Source organism: Liolophura sinensis, chromosome 10 (genome assembly GCF_032854445.1).
Source record: "Liolophura sinensis isolate JHLJ2023 chromosome 10, CUHK_Ljap_v2, whole genome shotgun sequence".
NCBI classification, from domain to species: Eukaryota; Metazoa; Mollusca; class Polyplacophora; order Chitonida; family Chitonidae; genus Liolophura; species Liolophura sinensis.
The window spans coordinates 36,534,763-36,555,244 of record NC_088304.1 but is presented as its reverse complement, the minus strand read 5'-3'; the positions used below and the strand labels follow the sequence as shown (position 1 = coordinate 36,555,244).

The 20,482-nt window shown below is 38.8% G+C and overlaps 1 protein-coding gene across 1 annotated transcript; it reads right to left on the bottom strand.

Moving 5' to 3' along the window:
- Positions 1-263: 263 nt before the first annotated feature.
- LOC135476225 (T-box transcription factor TBX10-like) lies at positions 264-20,250 on the bottom strand. The gene is made up of 7 exons (XM_064756169.1): positions 19,880-20,250; positions 18,972-19,290; positions 8,687-8,960; positions 7,313-7,465; positions 4,516-4,583; positions 3,994-4,070; positions 264-3,637 (listed from the first exon to the last, which is right to left on the bottom strand). Exons 1-7 carry the CDS (start codon positions 20,070-20,072, stop codon positions 3,342-3,344), a joined length of 1,380 nt encoding a protein of 459 aa, XP_064612239.1. The 5' UTR covers positions 20,073-20,250; the 3' UTR covers positions 264-3,341.
- Between the last annotated feature and the right edge of the window lie 232 nt (positions 20,251-20,482).

Here is a 20,482-nt window from a genome sequence, read left to right as displayed (position 1 = left end):
TAAATAAGCGAATACTTGTTCTCGTCAAGATGTGTTCAATGAAAATTTTAACGGAGAGCGAGGCGTCGCACAGCGGTATACCTTTATACCTTAAACGTACGGAAGTTCGCCAGTATCTTGGCAAAAGTCGGTGGTTTATCCCGGGCATTTCATAGTTCGCCATCCATAAAATCGACCTATACAGCTGGAGTATATTCAACCCCAAACAGGAATTCAGTTATCAGACTACTGGAATTATAACAAAAGAAACAAATTTTCCTCAAAGGTAAAATTTATTCTTCACTGGCTCCATATTCAATGAAAAAGATAAACATATATACTGTGAGATATCACGGCAAAACTGCTCCTTAGTTCTATATACATGCATTTGTGATTATAGAACATTTACAATGACGATACAAAATGAGTCGGAGTCGACATTCGGACTAGCTTTTGCGTTTGATTGCATAAGCCTATAAAACGCCACATGAAGGATGGGATGGAGTTCAAATTAGTAAAAATATTAACACTGATATATTAGTGCTTTGTTCACGGTTTTCTATGATTGATATGAACACCGTCTTTCACAAATGCTCGTAAGCGCTGTGTACAAACACCGTACTCTTCAGGTGAGGACGTGTTTCGATACAAAATTGTGTATCGTACAACTCAAGGCAGTTCAAATTTGAAAATTGCTTGATATTTTTAAGAATGCACTGCAATTACATACTTTTCTGCTGGACACTCGACATGCAACCCGCTGTATACAAAGGAATCCGTTCTTTTCCAGTGGCTTCGTGCAGGCATGACGTACGTATTTTGTGCTTAGTGAAATAAAGCGTATTTCAGCAGGTGTTTTTAGCTTATTGGATACCAAATATCAAACTATACGTGCGCAGACCGTCAGTAGTTTGTGTTCGCCAATAACACTACTTATGTCACAGAAACACGTGCTGGAGAAGGTAATAATTGCTTTCTGACTTTACCTTCTCGAAATAAATGTTTTAAAATTTGCAGTTGTACTTACTTAAACACACATTTACTAGCATAATGTGGTTTGATCCATTTTTTCTATAAGGTTCAGATATTCAGGACAAATGATTTATACTCAATGACTTTAAGCTCGCACAGTTTACATAAACGCTGAACACGGGTTACATCTAGATATCTATCTTCTATATTACAGGTTTATGTGCCAATAAACCAAATCCTCATATATATTTTAAACAACTAAAAACAGACTTAGTTACAAAAAAAAAACTTGAGAAGAAAGTTATCATCATAATGTCGATAAAAAACTGCTCTTGCTATTCACCACAAACATCTTGGAAAGGGGTCATATGACGAGTACACTAATTAGTGACGTCATGCCCGAGGCCACTGGATTCGACAGCTGGAGTTTTATCACCTAGTCTTCGCATTATGTCCAACGCATTTACTATGGAAACGTGTACCTCCGTTATCTCGAGTATATATGTAGGAATACGCATGCTGCGGCTGCTTTCTAAAATGGATCCAAGGGGAGTGGAAAGAAGGTGCTTTTTAAATTATACCTCTAAACTAGAATTAAACAATTCTCTTCCGAAAATTGATCGCCCATTTTCGCGTGCGTTCTGCAAAAACAATACGCGTGATATGTTTCAACAAATGAAATGAAAACGATTTTCGTTGTGAATAAATATATGTAGTGTGAGTAAGAGTACATAATACCCTTTGATATCAAGGTTTTGTTTGTGTTCTGATCTGAGGGTAGGAGTCAACTGCACTTATTAAAACCCATTTCATTTCTTAAATGTTAAACAAAAATATTGAAAGTTGTCTAAGAAAACTGTAAAAATATTTTGTGCAGTTTGTGTAGTGATTTTTGAAAATTTTAAACAGAATTTCAAACAGAAACAGAAATTGCACAACTTAATGTCAGTGTACAAGCGTTTTCTGTTTTTAATTGTTGTCTCGCTGTCTTGAAATTATGTCTTATTTTTAATAAGAAAAGAACGTTGTATTGGTGAGTGTGAAATAATGTAAGCACTGATCAGTAGTATAGAATGCAAGGAATATGATTATTTTATTCATTTATTTGGTTGGGGATTTTACCAATACATTTTTTTATCATCATTCGTTGAACAATACAACGTACAACTACATGTGCGTAGTGCGAAGACGTACAAAGGCCATGCTATGGAAACTGTCACTGCTCGCAAATTACCTGACACCGGGACATGCGTCCCAATAGAACTGCTGAGCGGGGAAACCAGCCCAGTGGATAAACATGCAGAGGTGTGTTTCATTAAGTGCACAAGTTATAATACATGTATAAGGCACAGTGTAGACATGGCGCTTATATCCAGCTATAGGCACAGGTCGTGTATAAATAGTGTCACCAATGATAAATGAGCTGAATGTCTCAAAATAAACAGTTTGTTGCCAGTAAAACACACAAAGGCGTTGATCTGTATCACGTGTTGTAACTGTACGACCCATTCCAAAGATAAAAAAAATCAACAGGAATGGTACGTATGTTGCTGAGCATCGCCTAACTACAACAACCTAAGTGGAACCTTTACATATGAACATGAAGTTCGATAAGGCATCTTGCAATGCGAGATTGCGTAGTCGGGTCTCATGCAGAGGGAGATGTTCTCTTCGTGTTGCATAGTAGACTGAAGAATCAGTCAAGATGAATGTATTAATGTACAGTTTGAAAATGATACTTTATCCATTTTATCGAACCATTACTGCATCGATTCGAAATACACGTAAATGTAATAGCACTGGTAACGTCAAATAATAAACAGTCCTCACTGTTCTGTCAGAAGATGCCAATGGTGTACACATCGTCTTTCTGCCAGGCTGGCAAATATCCGCAACTACATTCACACGGTCTAATGTATATAGGGCGGCGGTTTAATGAGATACCCAGTTTTGCGACAGGTTTAATAAGAAGTAATTTCACAATGACCGCAACATGTTCAGTGAACTTCAACACAACGTGTGTTTTTTTTTTCACGGACAGTGAGCCAGGGGCCGGTTTTTAATGTCGCTTGACGGTACGACACACAACAAATGCTGTAACAAACGCTTTACAGGAAAATTGTTGCTGTCTTGTTCAGTGGATCGAATGTTGCCACTTTAAGGTAGTTTTGCTTTCAGGGTGTAGCGCTCAAATTAGCCCCAAATCCTGAACAGAACAGTTCCTATGAAGCGTCTTGGACGGTGGTTGATTATTTTCATGAAGACAGTTGACGCTAGTTGAGCAACAACTACAATGGTGGACAAGGCGGAGATAGTTCCATGTGTCGCAGGGCTTAGACAGACAGCTCTCTTAATACATTTTCCTATCACAGCATTTTTCATACTATCCATCACCTATTTTCGAAGTTGTAACCAAAGTTGTTCACTCTGGGATAGAATCCGTTCATTCGTGGATGGTAGGCGCTGTAGTCAACGTTCCTGGCGTACGGTGTCGCTCTCTGTTTCACAGTCGACATGTACGTGTCCTGTCCATAAGGACTGTAAGTGTAGCCATCGGTACACGCGTATGTCTGTCCTCCTCGGCTCTGGTCCGGGCGGTTAATGGCCATCGGCAAACTTCCCGTCAGGCTCGGGCTATACACTCTCGGAATCCCCGAATTGTTCAGTTCTTCTGTTTCAACACTGCCTAAGAGATCATCAGAAAAAGTATATATAGCACTGATGCAGTTCAGACTGTAGTAATACATTGTGACCAGTGGATAAATGTGTCTAAAAAGTTGGATAAAATGAGAAAAGTGCATGGTCTTCCCATATAACACATTAGGCTGTGAGTCGGGCGTTTTCTTAGAACCTTATTTTCACCGTATTTTATGATTATTTTATACCACGATAGGCTTGGAATTTTTATGAACTGGACACTCTAAATTGTTATAATTGTTATGCAACACAGTAGAGAGTTGCAGACTTAAACAAGAAATGTTTGAAAATGTAACACCAGCAGCATGGTGGATACAGCCTGTCACAGAAAGGCGTTTTTTTTACCTTTTTCATCGGATTTACTCCGTTTTCTGGGAACCCCAATTAGCTGTAAACTACTGGGTCTGTGATGATTGCGGGGCCTAAAATAATGAAGACCCATACATGATAACATCTGAAATATCTATAATTAACACATCTGTACAGACAATTTACATTTTTACACTTAGCATGGACAAATTACCAGTTTTGGTTTGGACTTTGAATAGAAATATATTGTCTCGCTAAAAACTCACAAACATCATGGCAAAGAATATGTGTAAAATAAGTTTTGAACATTTGTGCAGTTGGTATGTGTCGAGAAGTCTCTGAACAATGGGATGAAGCTCGTACAAACACTTTACAGATATTACCCTGTATCAGATTTTCAACATTACATTAAATGTCAAATTGAATGTCAAATACGACATTTTTATTTAAATGTGGATTTGCTTTTTGACTTTGACTTTTTGACAATGTTTTTATTTGTTTGCGATGTGATTCAAGAATAAAATTATTGTGCAATTTAAGAAAACAATCTGGACTTACCAATCATCAGGATCACAGTCTCTGAAACCTTTTGCGAAGGGATTACTGGCAATTTTTAGCTGAGTTATCTGTATAAAAGAAAAAGTAGATCACCGTGAACAGTTACAATGAATCAAGATACATGTATCTACGGAAAATATGCCATATAATTTAAGACGTACAGCATAGAGAGTAAAACCAAAGCAGCGACGACAGTGTGATAGCTAGCAAATAACCGTGAAAAAAAGGCTTCGTGGGTTTCTTTACTTTACTGGCGGTTATCTCTGTAAGCCTGACAATTCCTGCACAAATGTACGATTTACACCACAAAAAGCTAAATCAATCAGTTAAATTTCTTATAGAATGTACGGTAACTCTAAAGGTTATTGTTTGCATGATCATGAAGAAAGATGACATGTTGTCAGAATTATTATTTGTGTGTGGGGGTGGGGTGGGGGGGGGGGGGTAAATGAGGACAGCACGAATACGGTATCCAAGACGGAGGTTGAACACTATAGCTGAATAGTTTGGGCACCTTTTTGATCGCAAAGCTCTCGGGTTTGCCATATTTACATGCAAACATTGCAAAAGTATGAACAGTTTATTAGTTGGGAACCATTTGGATCTAGATCAGATCAGGTAAGATATGGTTTCCATCCTCACGTTCTTGCAATTAATCTTTCTGTGTAGTGTATATAACAGTACCTTTATTCGTCACGACGATGTCTTAGTTAAGCACCTTTTAATTAGGGTATTTTCATCTTGCCATTTTCAGACATCACGACATGACGCAGTTGTAGTGACTATCTGCTTAAACCTGTGTGAATGCTTAAAACGCTAGTGGTTAAGTACTTTTTACACGTTTGGCTTTGACAATCAACATCCCCTCGCAAGGTACGGTACCTGGAAAACATCCTGACGTATAGTGCGCACGACCTAAAAGTTTGCTTTACAGGCTTCTATTAAATTTCTATGTTAAACTGAGTTGTTGACCTGTTATCTGGTAACAGGTAGGCCTAAATATTACTTTCACAAACGTTACGCAGCTATTTAATCGTTGTGTTTGAACATTCGTGAAACCCCCAAACCTGTGTGATCGGTTATACATGTAGCGTTTGGAACTTTGTACGGTATCAAGTGCGTGCAGGGTGTCTCAGGCGATGAACGTTGTAACAAAGCTGATTTGACTGTCAAGCAGACAAGGCATCGTATGGCTGAGATGAAGAGAGCCAACATTAAACAAGGGTCAGTCTCAACACCGTAAACTTCTGGGTTAGAATTACTAATAAATGATCGAGGGCGAATCAGTAAGGTAAACAAGGAGCCGGTTTTCACACCATAAGTCAGATATCGGCGAGGGATTTGCCGGGAGGGGCTTGACGTGTCTCAGATAGACGAGGTGTCGGGAGGAGGTCTTAAGCCCGCCTGATCTCCCCACGAAGTGCCCGGCCCCAGGGCTGTGTTTGGGCTAGTCCTGACAAGGACTAATGAAGGGACCGACTAGAAGTGAAGGCTGCGGATACCGGGCATTCCACTGCCCATTTACCAAGATTCCCTGTACCCGGGGACTGGTCAAAGTTTATCAACAGTTCATAGATTCGAGCATGTATCAGACAACTCACAATGACACAGCTTTCAAGTCGATCGCACACTACACTATGAAGCTTCATAAATTAAATTTTGTAACATGTTTACATTAAATACTATATCTCGCCATGTAGAATTCTATATACGCAACATCATTTACTAGCTAAATGGAACAAAATGGATTTCCGAATTGTCGTAAAATGATATCAAAGACTGAGATGAGAACGGAGATATATTGTCTCAGCATTACTATTTCGAAACTTCAGAAATCCAGTGCCACATTGGACTTTGGTTGAAAAATTTTAACATTGTCAAAAGTAGAAAAAAGACAGAATGGTATATAATGCGCACAAACCATCAGACCGAACCTGTGTTATATAGGCGCAAAAAGTAAATTGGTAATCAACATATCTTAACATCGTTGTCACATGTTGCATATATTAAAATGGGCATCAATACGAACTGAAGAAATACAATCTTTGAAATCGCTGTCTACCATTTTCTTACTCAAGACAAACATTACACAGTAATGCAATGCTTAAAAACTAAAATGATGCTGGCTTTCTCACTGATTTTTTTAAGTGGATCGTGTCGATTCAGCAGAAAATACCAGCTTGATTCCCCCAAAATGATTGCTACTCATTTATGTCTTATTTTATATTGTACAACTTAAGATATTTATTATTGGTTGCATAAGTTTATCGACAAATCGAAGTAGAAGTATGTATGTATGTATGCTTCAGTTTTAACATCGTACTTGACAATTTTCCAGTCATATGGTGAAGAGATCACATTAGGTACAAACACTGTGTCGAAGTCGAAGTTGTCTTGTGAAACCACGTCATGCACATCTTTTATTCCCAATCAACATTAGATGCAATATAATGCGCCAGTAATAGGCTGAATAAGAAATGGCTGTTAATGAATTCATGACACATACCTGTACTTAAGTTTTGAGAAACAAATCTGTGTTCCTACATTTCTACATACAGTGAATTGATTGAAATAAGAAAAATTGAAAGGTATATGATTGTGTTTCATGAACTTCATGAAAACAGAAGTTGCAAAAAATGTAGGCAATGAAATAAATTTATATAAGAAAAATATGAGCTATCAATGTATAACCTGTACGTAGTTAGCTACATACTGATGATGTGTATAATCGTATATAACAACGGATATAAAACGAACCCATGTCATACTGAAAGTTTGCCCTCTACTCTCTACTCACCCTGTGATTTTGGTAAGCCGTGACCGCCATAAACTTCGTCTCTGGAAAGATAAACGTCTTGAAGTTCTCTGTACTGGACACGTCTTCTGACTTCGGATTGACGTAAACCACGTGGAACCGAGGCTGATATTTGTGCATAGAGTTCAGGATAATCTGTAGACAAAGAAGAAATAATACAAAATCTGTAGGATAATAAATGAATATTAAAATGGAAAACTGAGACAGCCTTGGGGGAAAATTTACAATGCTGATTCTTGAAACTCTAAATCCGGTATCAACTCAAAAGCACAATTCTTTTGTGCTGCTAGGTCAAAATTAGTACTCATTTGAAGAGTCGTTTTGTCAAAGTTATCAAGTTTCCCATGTAATAAATAGGTAGTCTAAAATGTTGCAAACGAATTGAATTCTTAAGTTCGTAGTTCGTAGATTTGACCCTAACATTAACTGATTTATTGAATTGAAAACAAAAGTAACCTACTTATCGATAGCAAAATACATAGCTTTAACAGCGATGATGTGGACTTTATTCATGTTATCCGGTTAGTTTATTTGGATTACGAAGAGACTGTGCGTCTCTAGCGCATTATGATGATGTTTTCCCTCAGTTTTATGGAGTGTCCGTCATCGGTGGATCTGCTAATGGAGAAGTGTGCTGGGACGGTAAACAGTCTGCCACCGCTGACACCAAACGCAGGTGGAGAGTTGTGTAAACAAGATAGGTCTAAGGTGCTGTGGATGCACCTTGCCCGCCACCTCTTCTGTGATGAACTACCTTCACGCTGATGTTAATGAGTACCTTCTACACGGGTTATTCGGTGTACAGGAAGGATTTAGAATACATCTAAACACATCAAGACTAGAGAATATATTACAAGTCCGTTATAAAAAAAAACCCAGTGTTTTCCTGGATAAATTATCTTAAAATTTCACGCCAGTACAAGTATTACTTTGCTAAGTGGGAATTCAAAATTTATTTGAGGTCATTTATGTGCGTAAATTTGACTTGATTGTATGAAAGTGGAAAATGTAAGCACGTTAAAAAATTTAATTGCTTATTTCCTTTCATTAATCTCTTGTGTCTTACGCAATGAAATATATTTCAATCATACCTACATTGCTTTGCTGAAGTTCATGAGTGAGAGAAAACTGATAGTCTAATTTCCCTTCAGAACCTGTTATATATTCCATTTGTAACAGCAACAGTAACGACAGTAACAGTACTAACCATAAAACTGCCAAGATTAAATATTTGCTATGAAGGCCAATTTATTATATCATACATAACTGGTGTACACAAAATATAGATTAGTAAATTTAGTAATTAGTAAATTAAATGTTGAATTTCCATGTTGACTTTAAAGAAGCTATACTCACATGGCCGTTGTCGTCCATCTGGTGATTGGTCAATTTTAACTTGTCGAATGAGACGATCTGTTTCATCCACTGTGCTCCCTTGGCGGGAGAATCCGGATGTACGTGTATCCGGCCGGGCACGTGAGGGTCGGCCTTCCCAGCCACCACCCAGCTGGACGAGTGGAAGGAGTAGCGGTACCGTTTATCGTCACACGGTACAAAGTCCATCATCACCATGTACTCAGCTAAGGGGTCCAGTCCGTACAGGCGGACTTGGAAAGTTGGAAACATCCGCCTGAAACAAAAACAGAGACTGGGTAAATAAGAGACCGTATACCCGTATCCTCAGAAAACGAGCCAAGTCCAGACTTGGAAAGTGTGGAACATCCGCCTAAAACAGAACAGAGGCTGAGGGAGTAAGAGACTGTATACTCAAACAATAAAATTTAGTTTAGAGTATAAACTAGATTATACTCTAATCTAGACGGTTCAGTCAAGTTGGACTTGGAAAGTGGGGAAAACCTGCCTGAAACAAAACAGATATAAGCGTCATGTCCGACATTCGTATACCATTCGTAGTCCGTAAGGGTCCTTCAAAGCCGATAATCGCAAGATCCATTTCCTAAACAACGTTTAACACCAGCTCCCAGAGACTAAGGTATGAAAGAAGTTATACAAATAGGAAATAAAGCCCGTAACACACAAGAGAGAAGAGGTCATCAGTTTTCAATGATGCCGGGCAGACTGAGTGACTAGTAAGACTGTATACTCAGACAGCGGACCGAGTCTCTACGGGCGGATATGGAAAGTGGGGAAAATCTGCCTGAAACAGAACAAACTGAGTAGTTAAATGATGAACGAGTAGTTCATTGAGTGAGTGAATGAGTGAAAGAGTGAGAATGAGAATGAGAGTAAGTGAGTGAGTAAGTAAGTGTACGACTGAGTGAGAGTATTAGTGATTGAGTAATGGTACGGCTGACTGATTTAGAGAGTGTACGAGTGAGTGTGTATTTAGAAAGTTAAAGGAGAAGAAAATTTAAATATCAAACAAATACCATTGAAAAGAGTATGCATTTCTTCGCCATAAACAATTCTAATATGTACCTCAAGTTGATAAATTATGATTGAAGTCAGCGCCAAACTCCGCTGTGGGCGACTCCATTTTGCCTAAGAACTAACCCTGAAGTCTTCTGTGTTAGGAGGAGAATTTCCGTCGGAAACCGCCGAAGTGCAGTTCGTACATTTTCGGTAAAACTGTTCTTCCTAGTATTTATTTATTTATTATTTATTTGATTGGTGTTTTGCGCCGTACTCTAGAATATTTCTCTTGGACGGCGGCCAACGACGGAAACCCACCACCATCCGCAAGTTACTTGCAGACCTTCCCACGTACGGCTGGAGAGGAAGACAGCATGAGCTGGACTTGAACTCACAGCGACCGCATTGGTGAGAGACTCCTGGGTCTCGAAGACCCCCATTCTTCCTGGAAGGTAGCGAACAGTACAGTTCGTTTTCCGCTTGACGATCGAGAAACCGGAATGTTGGACGTAGGTTCCGAGTTTACATGAACAAGTCGGCAGTTTTATAACGACTCTCATTGGCTGAGAGGCAACTTGCCCACAGCGCGGTGTGAAAGATGGAAGAAGCGATGGGCTCAGCGATTTATGCTAGCATGCCGTTTTCGGGCTTCACGTGTATGGTGAGGAAAAATCGCAAAATTATTACGCACCACCAGGTAGAAAAAATGTGCTTTTATCAGCCTATAGTACCATTTTTTAAAAATTTTCTTCTCCTTTAACCCAGATGGTACAAGCGGATAAATATATGTAAAAAGATGCCACAAATTATCTAATGTAAAGATCAGTTGACGTGAAAGTTATTAATCAAGTGAAGCCTTCTCGCTCTCCATTTACAGAAAAAATTCGCTCTTTCCCACCTGTCTAAGAGAAGGTAATGAATTCCTCTTGGAATGGCAGGCTGGTCGTTCTTTGGTGGCAATCAAATTTCATGCGATAATTGATAAAATCTTCTACTATATATTAAAGCAAAACACACATATATAATCTAGACCACACGTTAGAGTGTAATATTTGGGTGTATTTCGTATTTACATAGTTTTTTCTTCTCTCCAAAAACTACTGTGTAACTGATACACAGTATTGTTGCAGGAATGCAAATCCACATACATGCAGTACATATTTTGTCTTTGTTGACTTTGCGAATAGAGCAATTCTAACATTTTCTGTAGCACGCTGTTTGTTTTAACATGAGGGTCTAACTGTTTTGGTCCTGCCTAGATAGCTATTGGGAACTTCCGAACTTTATATATCATAAAAATATATTTACAACTCTGACTTTGATCTCATTTAACTTTCCAAATGATCCAAATGACCCATACCTAACCCTACTGGCTATGGAAGTGGAACAAAGTCTTATTCCAAACATTTAAAACAAGAATGTTAACCTACCAGAATAAATGTTTTTCGTCACATCGATTGACTTCAGGCATGTATTATGATTAGATTCAAAATGGCACGTCAAGTCTGGCATCGTGATAAAGTAACGGAAGATATTAACAATTTACTGGTTTGCTCGATGCGAGGAGCTGTTCTATCCGCTAAGAATGTGCGACCGATTATTAGAGCCGACAGTTCTGAGCTCCCAACTCCTACTCTCTGAAAGTGGAGACTGAATTAAAACCAAACTTATGTATGTCTAACGAGGCCGATAACTTCTTGGCTAATGTCACGTGATAGCGCAACACACTGGCAGCAAGAATATCCCTCTACGCCTAATCCCATTGGCTCGCGGCCTGGAAAACGGGATCATCTCAAGTGCACGCAATAAGCGGCGAATGTCAAACGTTAGGAGATAAGACGTCGACCATGTTGTATCACCATCACTTGTCACAAAAACATTCATCTGGAAGAAAACTGGTAATGAGGTGCCACTTAGATCTTCGCCGTAGGCCTAGCGTCAAAACTACAGGAAACCTGGAATGTACCTCGAAACACGTATATAGGCCTACAATGAAACTTGCAGTAGGACCGTTATCTGAATGACAGATCATCTCAGGCCTTCACCGTTTCAGGCTGTCAAAATTATTGTAATGTAACACGGGTGAGCTAGCGTCGCAAACAAATTTAAAAACTAATTTCATTGTAAATATTTTTGAAATGGTATCGTGTTTTTTTTTTGTATTGTTGGCGATTTGAATTTCAAGCAGGATCTCCATCGACCAGTGTATAGTTGCACGGATATATAAGGTATCCTTACCTGAAACCTTTCCGGTGTTAACCATTTTTGTCGGTTCTTGAAAGTATATCACTATACCTACGAGACAAAAAGGCCTTAATGCATAGAGTGTGGAAAAAGAGCAGGGACGAAGGTAAATAGTAACAATGAAACACGGCCTATTATCAATTTACCTCACTTACGGTTTCATTCAAACTGTTTACGTAACACATGCTTAAATATAACAAGTTACAAATGACCGAAACATCAGGAAATACCACACCGTCTTGAGAAGTGTTTGACAAATGTTTGCAACCAACAGGACACAGACTGCTCGAAAATTCCCTAAAATAAACTTTCTCTTTACGTGATATACAAGCCCTTAGTTCTTGCGCACAGGCCACTCTCTGTTGCTTCTGACAAAACGTTCTGACTTGTCCTAGGTGTAAGTGTAATCCTGACATTAACAGTGAAAATTGGGATACATAGGGGCTGAAATGTTCCCAAATATTTTGCCTCCATTGGAAGATATAACGTTATCCTCATTAAAGGATAATGATAAGGAATATATATTCCACGAATTCTTTGAAATAAAAATTTTCCCATATTCTCGGGATATAATATCTTTCTGGCGGTGATGACTGTTGGCAAAACAGCCTCGAAACGAGCTGTAAGTTATCATAAAAGTTCAAAGGATGTGTAAATAAAGAGACGGAAGTGTCCACTGTCAGGACCTGTCATTCGCCCTTGTGTGGGAAACGTGCAGAGACGAGACGCGGGCGAAGAGTGGGAGTTACCGGGACTCCCGCATCACGCGCCCGCATCCCAGCTATATCTAACTCAGACTCGGTAGGCTCGCAGAGAAACAATCCGCGCCGAGAGCACCTGTTCACAAGAAATCATTAATTGTCAACTCTGTTTATTCTCAAGATGGCATTGTTGCGATAACAGCTAATTCAGCTCTTTACCGCGGGAATAAAAAAACAACAACTTTTACAGTCCAGTCCATTTGGACGATAAAGTCGGGCTGGGTAATGGTGCTTTTCCTAGCGGGTAGGGGTGTGAGAAACGTTAGCAGTTCTTACACTTTCTCGCCCGTTTGGTCGTGTATACCTATACAACATTGGGCTGACACATGCAGGACGATAGGATCGGTGAATTTCAATTCTTATAAATATACCGCAGTCCTTGGCACGTTTCGGAAGAATTCCCATGCATTAAGTGTGTAAGGCATTTGGATTGGCTAGATTGGTCATTAATACTTGAAGTATCTATACATCAACAAACTACTCCTAATAAACAATGCACACGTTGTCCTGGATTCCGATATAAATGTCCCAGAGCGAAATATGTTTTCAACAGCAAGTGAAAAACCTTACGGTACTAGACAGAGAAACATAAGGCAAGGGATTAGTATTACAAAACGAATGACTAATACTTTCGGCATGGCGTTGGTTTATATGAGTAGTTTATGGCTGGAAACTATACTTGATAAACACAATTAGAAAAGTGAATAACAGAAATTATTTTAAATGATAATACCCATGCAACAGCAGCTGTTGTCATCACTTCGACTTTTTACAACTCTTCTACATGCACCCAATGTTTTGACGTCTCAAACTGTATTCGAAGTTTAATACCATATACATTTGGACTTTATACTTGGGCTATACGCTAAGAACGGTTCTCTCCAAGTAGTACACAGTACACAATTTTGTGTCAAAAATGTACATCTACATAATCTGCGTATCAGCGGTAGACAAATTGTGTAACTGAAAATACACAAATTATGTACCACTGATATACTTATCAGTGTGATATACTTATCAGTGTGGATTTGCAAATCTGTACACAGTTGTTTCTACAGAGTATGCCCGGACCATATTAGTCATTCATTATTCATTTTTCACTAACTCTCCTCTCACCGCATATTTCGGTTTTATCCGGGCAACACTTTAATGAATACCTTTACGCATGAATAAAAAACCCCAGAAGGTATTACTAGAAATCTTTCCGTCCTTTTACAGTATATGACAACTTTGATAAAAACAGATTTTGTTAAACGGGTTAGGATATAATATTCTTTACTGAACTAAATTTAAACGCAATAGATTTTCATTAGCAATGCCCGTTAAGGGTATAAAATATGTTTATTAAGTTTAAAACTAGCACAACGATGAACTCTGTATTTTGTAAAAATGTGCAAGAGGAAATGTAGTGTTCTAGCATGATTATCCTTAATATTCCGAAAGGCCTGTCGCAATACATCTTTTGGAAATAAACAAAAAATGTTTCAAGAAAATAATAGCAAGTATGAAAAAGTGCAGCGCCATGTGGAATTATTTCCAGCCGCTCTTAACCCTCACATTGTCGCCCAATTTAGCTGTGCGGGAAATTTAAGTAAGTTGTAGGTCTATAGCCTACATACTTATATGTTATCGCAAATGTGCGTTAGGAGTAGCTAATTGACACCACATTTTGGCACAGGCGATACTCAGATGGACCCACAGTCGTTCTGACAAGATACCACCAATTAATCACCAGGTATCCAGACGTAATTAACCCGTTACAAATTACCCAACGCCCTTACCCCACCTCTCTGTTATAGCATCCCGTGATCGGTCACTCCGCAGTGATTTACGGAAGGGTAGGGACTCTAACTGCCCTTCTCCTCCCTGAGACCAGAATTCACGCGGTAAAAACATATGTATAACTCTAACCAATCCCGCCCTCCTTTCGACGATAATTAAACCCCAAGCCCCTCGGAAATCAAAGGATCGCAAAATAAGTCATATCTCCCGGATACCTATCACTATTACTACCCCCGCCGTGGGAGGGAAAGCTTAGTAAGACGATGGTGGCAGTTGCATTTATACCGAACAGATGCTCCCTGTATCTCATCACAACACACTGACTTAATTTTGAGGTAAAACCTGGGAATTTCTGTAGTCCATAGGATGTTTAATACACACAAAAACGCATATCGTAAAACTGGTCTTCAAAGAAGTTTTAGATATCCATTTTTATTCCCATATTAAATAACAGAAGACGAAGCACACTATTCAGTTACGTCAAACAGGATGCCACAGATTTTTTTCATAAAGAATTTGTCATGTCGCAAAAATATATCTTTTTAATAAAAACTATCGATCTCACTGAAACTTCTGAACTCCAGCATATGTAGACAAAATGCCATGCATACAAATATCACATGGAAATAAATGTTACAAGTGGCTTTAAATCAGAGCAGTGGTGAAATTAATTTTACGGGCTGAAAAAATTCAAACTTTACCAATTTCGAGGGTAAAGAAATAGAGGGAAAAACATTTAGGCACGACTTTTGTAGAATAGCCTTTTTGGAATCAGCTTTCGGTATTATCATCTTAATTACAATGGCTTCTTTTCTCCGGAGTTAAACCTCTATTATTATTAGCAGTAAAGTTATTTTCTGTATCTAGGCGATTTAATGTGGGAAACACTAATTCCATTTTTCAAGCTATAATGTTACGTAAACACTGACACCCGACTGTAAAACCACATCCGGAGAAAATATCATACATTGTTTTCGGAAAAGTTTTTGTTTGCAAATTTTAGTTTATTTTCATAACCATATAATATTCTATCCTATTAACAGACTATTTCCTGATATACACTCCGCCACTTGCATCCATCATTCTTCCTACGCGTACCTGTGCGGCGACCATGCATCTGGTGAAGCTCAGTCTGCACCAGAGGGATGGGGAATGACAAGACTTGGAGTAGGCATGTGTTGATATTTTGTAAAGAGGCGTGCAAATCCGCTACCCTCCCGATCTGTAGCGCCGATTTACCGATTGTAACACAACCAAATGTTTAAGTTTACACCTTAGATGAAAACATCAACAACGACATTAAATTTAAAGTGTCTTCGCAGCTTCCACAGCTTTCTCAAAGATATGAATTTTTATATGTTCTCGAAATTAGCGATATTGCAGAACAATTATCTTCAACTGCTGGAGAGCTCAAAATATTGGTCTTCCTTACAGCCATCATTACAAGGAATTACTAGAGCTATTCATCAATGAACATTTTCCCCTTCAAATGTAAACGGGCTTTCTTTACGGCCGACTGAACGGCTTGCCCCACGTTTTTGTACCTCCCAAATGAGGAGAAGCCTATCAGCTCTAAGCGAGGTGGACGGGCCACCCGGCGTGGGCCGTGTGGATGGCTTCATAGCTCATTAACCAAGACATTAATGAGAATGTGTGTGAAACTGGGTCTTAGAGGTAAGGACCTACAGTACAGAATGCCCTTAGTATGTGTGTGTGCGTGTGTCCTTGGCGTGGGGGTAGGTTGAGCAACAATGGTACAGTCAAAGCTGCCCGAAGTGAAGTACATGTGTTAACTTTTAATACCGAACCGTGATGTGTACAGTTATCATTCACTGTAAAAGACTAGGGCTTAAAACAGAATAAAAAAAATAATATTTTCGTTCGTATCATGATGTGTACATACGGCTGTGTAAAAATATAAAGTCAGGCTATCAAATGCAATACATGCATAACGCAGACGCACATGAATGAATCAACGATTTATGGATTAACGGCAATATTTCACCCATATCGCTAAGACAGACGCGCTTGAACTCGATCCTTTGAAATCAGTATGTTTAGAACATTCTTTGTCTTGTTGTGTCGAAAAATACTTTGTAGCTAAAGAATGTCATTTGGGGGGAAAATACCTTAGGTCCATCTGGAAGAGATTCTAACTGATAATTGCAAATGTCATCAGGGAAACTGGGGTGTATTAACTGTTGTAAAACAAATGGACAGCTTAGCTAATCAATCGTTTACTAAAATACTTTATTTAAAAGCGGTTTCAAAAAATTACACTAGGCTAAAATCCAACGCATATAGACATATAAATTAAAAAAAAAGGCTACAAGACACAAAAGATAAATTTATCGCTGAGTTAATAATAATGATCAAGCAACATATATTCCACTAATTTACTGGATTTAGGTTATAACAAATTTCAAAACAAATGTGATTTACAGCAAGTGTTTACGTAGAATTAAAGCGTAAGTCTAATAGGATCTAAATATCAGATCTGATGAAATCCTTGTAAACATTCGTCTCTGAGTGTGTCAATTTTCTGACATTTTCTACGTCAGCTTATCTGTAAGAGAACAATCGATCGCAATTGTATTGTCGACAATATATAGCGATTAAAATGTAAAACAACAAATTTAATCCGTTAATCTACTCTCTACCACCAATGTTATTATTCCCCCGTCCATATGACTAGTTAAACTGAATACAGCCTCATGTGTCAATGCGTCAAGCTCTGTGTACATACGATGTACATACGATGACCCGGTAGTAACTGATACGGTATCATATTAAACGAGCAGTATCACATTTCTCTGCACCTACCTGAATCTGTCACGTGACTCTCAAAGAAAATCGCATATTGAGATAATCTCCCATGATCGTTATTATGACTTTGTAATAATTTAAACATCAACTGAACAGTATTTTGTCTATTATAATCTCACTTAATTTTGGACAAATATTATCTGATTGTTTCAATTACATTTAAATGCAAAGAAAAAAGTATTAGAAACTACTCTGATTTAGCTATCCACAGTAGAAATTTTAACCCTTGTATACAAACAATATATTCTTCAGTCTTATGTTTAAAATGTCCATCTTAATGAAGACTTAAAACTTTTAATTTTCCTTGCTTATAAAGTAATTGGTGCACTAAAGAGTTCAAATCCAAACCATCTGGTTTTCATAGCGTAGGCTTATATCAAATCAAGAAACAATGCGATTCCTTTAAACTAATTCAAAGAATTTTTAACTCAAGTTCGTTCGGGGTAATTTCCACATGTAATTGATTATGGGTGACGAGCTGATCGAGGGAAAGAGCCCTGTGAAGTTCACGTCTACTGCCCGTGGTAAGCGGATGTGACAGGAGTGAATGCCACAGAGCAGCCACGGTGGTATTAAATAACAGCACTGTGACATAGATACGGAAACTGACACATCTTCTGACACTTTATATATATCCATAGACTTATACAGCCTCATACGTGTACTTACATGATGTATACACATTCCACGATGAACGAGTATTTTGGACACCCCCTAAGCTTTCACACCTAGATTTTTATGCTAGTTTAATGCGTAGTTTTGTACTTTCAACATACCCAATGCAATCTGCAAAATTTGAAGTGCCGTTTGAAAAACAAAACTAGAATTATAAAGCAAAAATTGAATGAAAATCTAGAAGTTATGTGTTTAATGTCATTGTGGAAAGAAACGTCTTGCTTTAAGACATATAACAAAGAGTATGTTTTTAAAAAATCCTCAAAAGACGGCCAGTTGTTCTAAATTTCGTTTACAGCTAATATAAGTATCACTGGAGATTTGGACTAAAGTATAATTCCTTGCCTGCTATAGGGCGCGACGGGTGTCGATTTGAAACAGACCACAAATAAATCAGTATAAACGTCAGGTCAGAATAATGTTGAATTCCATACTGGTCTACCAGAATATGTTTCACGTGATCACTCAATAACCGGAAGTAGAAAATGAGAAAAAAATGTAGAATCCTGCCACATTGACACATGAAGTCTAGTGAGGTCCGCATAATCTGAGATTACTCATATATGTTCTTAGAAATGAAGTCATGTCATACACGCACTTTCTTTACACCGTCCAATTTCCAAGTAAACAGGGAGGCTTACTGAAGCTTATCTCTCTATTCCCATAGAACGAATCGGACGACCACGTTGCAGCATTTGTGTAGACTAAATCAGTCATTAAGTGAAGAAACCCAGCAACAGTAACAACTAATCGTAAATCGTATTATACATGAATAATAACTTTTCCGAATGTAAGTCTGCAATGTCTGTAGATTTGATCATATAATCTTGTAAAAACCGAAAGACATAACACCATAGATCAATCTAATAAGACATTATAGTAATTTAAGTTTTTCGTTCCTACACCAGAATTTTCTCATCTACACCAGAATTTTCAACCAATTATGATAATATTAATAAAAATAATGAAAAATGACTGACCTTCCTGCTTTGGTAACGATCATCTCCGTGCCTAGCTGATCAAACTCTTCCCACAAAGCTTTCATCTCCAAATGAGCGTTCACATTCAGCAGCTTAGGATACAGGGGTTTCTTCTCACCTTCGCTTTTATTATTTTTAATAAAGCTCTCCGGACTTTCACAATTTCCGGAGCTGACACTAGTTCCATTTTCAGGTTCATTTTTTACACTTTCGCCATCAAAAGTGTTCCTGTTAGCATTTGTACTGTTCTGAAGCTGGGTAGGCTCGTACCTTGTTGCGTCAAAATACGACCGTCCATTCGTTCCGTTCAGTAGGCATGCTGCAAACAAAGAGCAACGTGAAAAACTGTGAACAAAGTTGGAACTGGATTTTGTACAAAACAGGCAATATATTGCTATCTACTAAATTGTCTGTTTGTAAATCGGAGTGGAATTTGTAACAAAACAAAACACTATGATGTTACAAAAGAGATATTATTGCAATAACTTAGAGCCTACTCTTATCACTGTACCTTACGGTACGGATTGACACGTGAATCTGTTTTCAAAGGCTAGCTTTACTGAAGTTTACCACATGCATACATTTACCAGTTGTGCAGACATTTATTCTTCCTCCACAGTTTTATTTACGAATTTTAACCACGAAATAGTGTTCAGATGGAAAATCCCAGGTTGTTTGGGGGGAAATAGAATCGAATTTTGTATGTATTTGTGTCGCACTACTAGAAATCCTTCTTTAGCTACACGTAGTTAATTGATTGCCTGTTGAAACGTGTGATTATTTGGTGAGAAGTAACGTTTCTCCGATAGGGGGACACGGGCAGCGTGTGCGTTTTTCAAGCGAATGTCCCTGGGGGGGGGGGTGGTTGGGGGGGGGGGGGGGTTAGTGGCACACCTGATGTGACTTACCTTCCATGTTCTTGATGCCGGAACAGTAAGCAGAGCCCTGTCCCCAGTCAAAGAAACAGTCGGAGGCCCGCTGGGAGGGAAAAGTAGGGTATCCTAGGCTTGAGAGGGTCGCGGCTTCCGCTAGAGGACCAGACATTAGGGAGTCTATCCTGAAAGCATTGGCTCTAGCAGACATGGGGAAGCCGAAGTCCATAGGAGGCCGAAGAGCATCTAATCGACTGGGCGGTTTGATCGCTGCAAACTACAGCTCCCCATCCTGCTCCAGCAAGCCAGACAAATAGGCCAGCAGGCAGCCACTTAGGCTGACGGATAGAAGAGCGTTGCTGATTGGCCGATCCAAACCTCTCGCCCTTCCCACAAAAGAGCGAAGTGCGACCGCCAGCGAGCATGGTGGAACGCAGCCATACGAGCACCGAAGGCACGATTCTTGAAGATCACGTAGAAATTCCAGCGAGTCGAGGATGAAATATTCCCCTGGATTCAGTGACAAGTGTTTTGATGCCGGTGTGTGACGTTGTTGTGATGTGGGAGTGATGTGCAACTAACTTGATCCAGGCGGTTGTTAGTCAGAATCTGGCGAGTCGGTGTGACGGTTTTAAGGGG

What these genes read in the sequence shown, in the direction of transcription:
- LOC135476225 (XM_064756169.1), bottom strand. Translation starts at nt 20,072, where the DNA reads ATGGACTTCGGCTTCCCCATGTCTGCTAGAGCCAATGCTTTCAGGATA. An exon ending in CGGCTTACCAAAATCACAGG is followed by an intron (nt 4,584 to 7,312) that starts GTGAGTAGAGAG and finishes TCTTTTATACAG; the next exon opens with ATAACTCAGCTAAAAATTGC. An exon ending in GACTGTGATCCTGATGATTG is followed by an intron (nt 4,071 to 4,515) that starts GTAAGTCCAGAT and finishes TCATTATTTTAG; the next exon opens with GCCCCGCAATCATCACAGAC.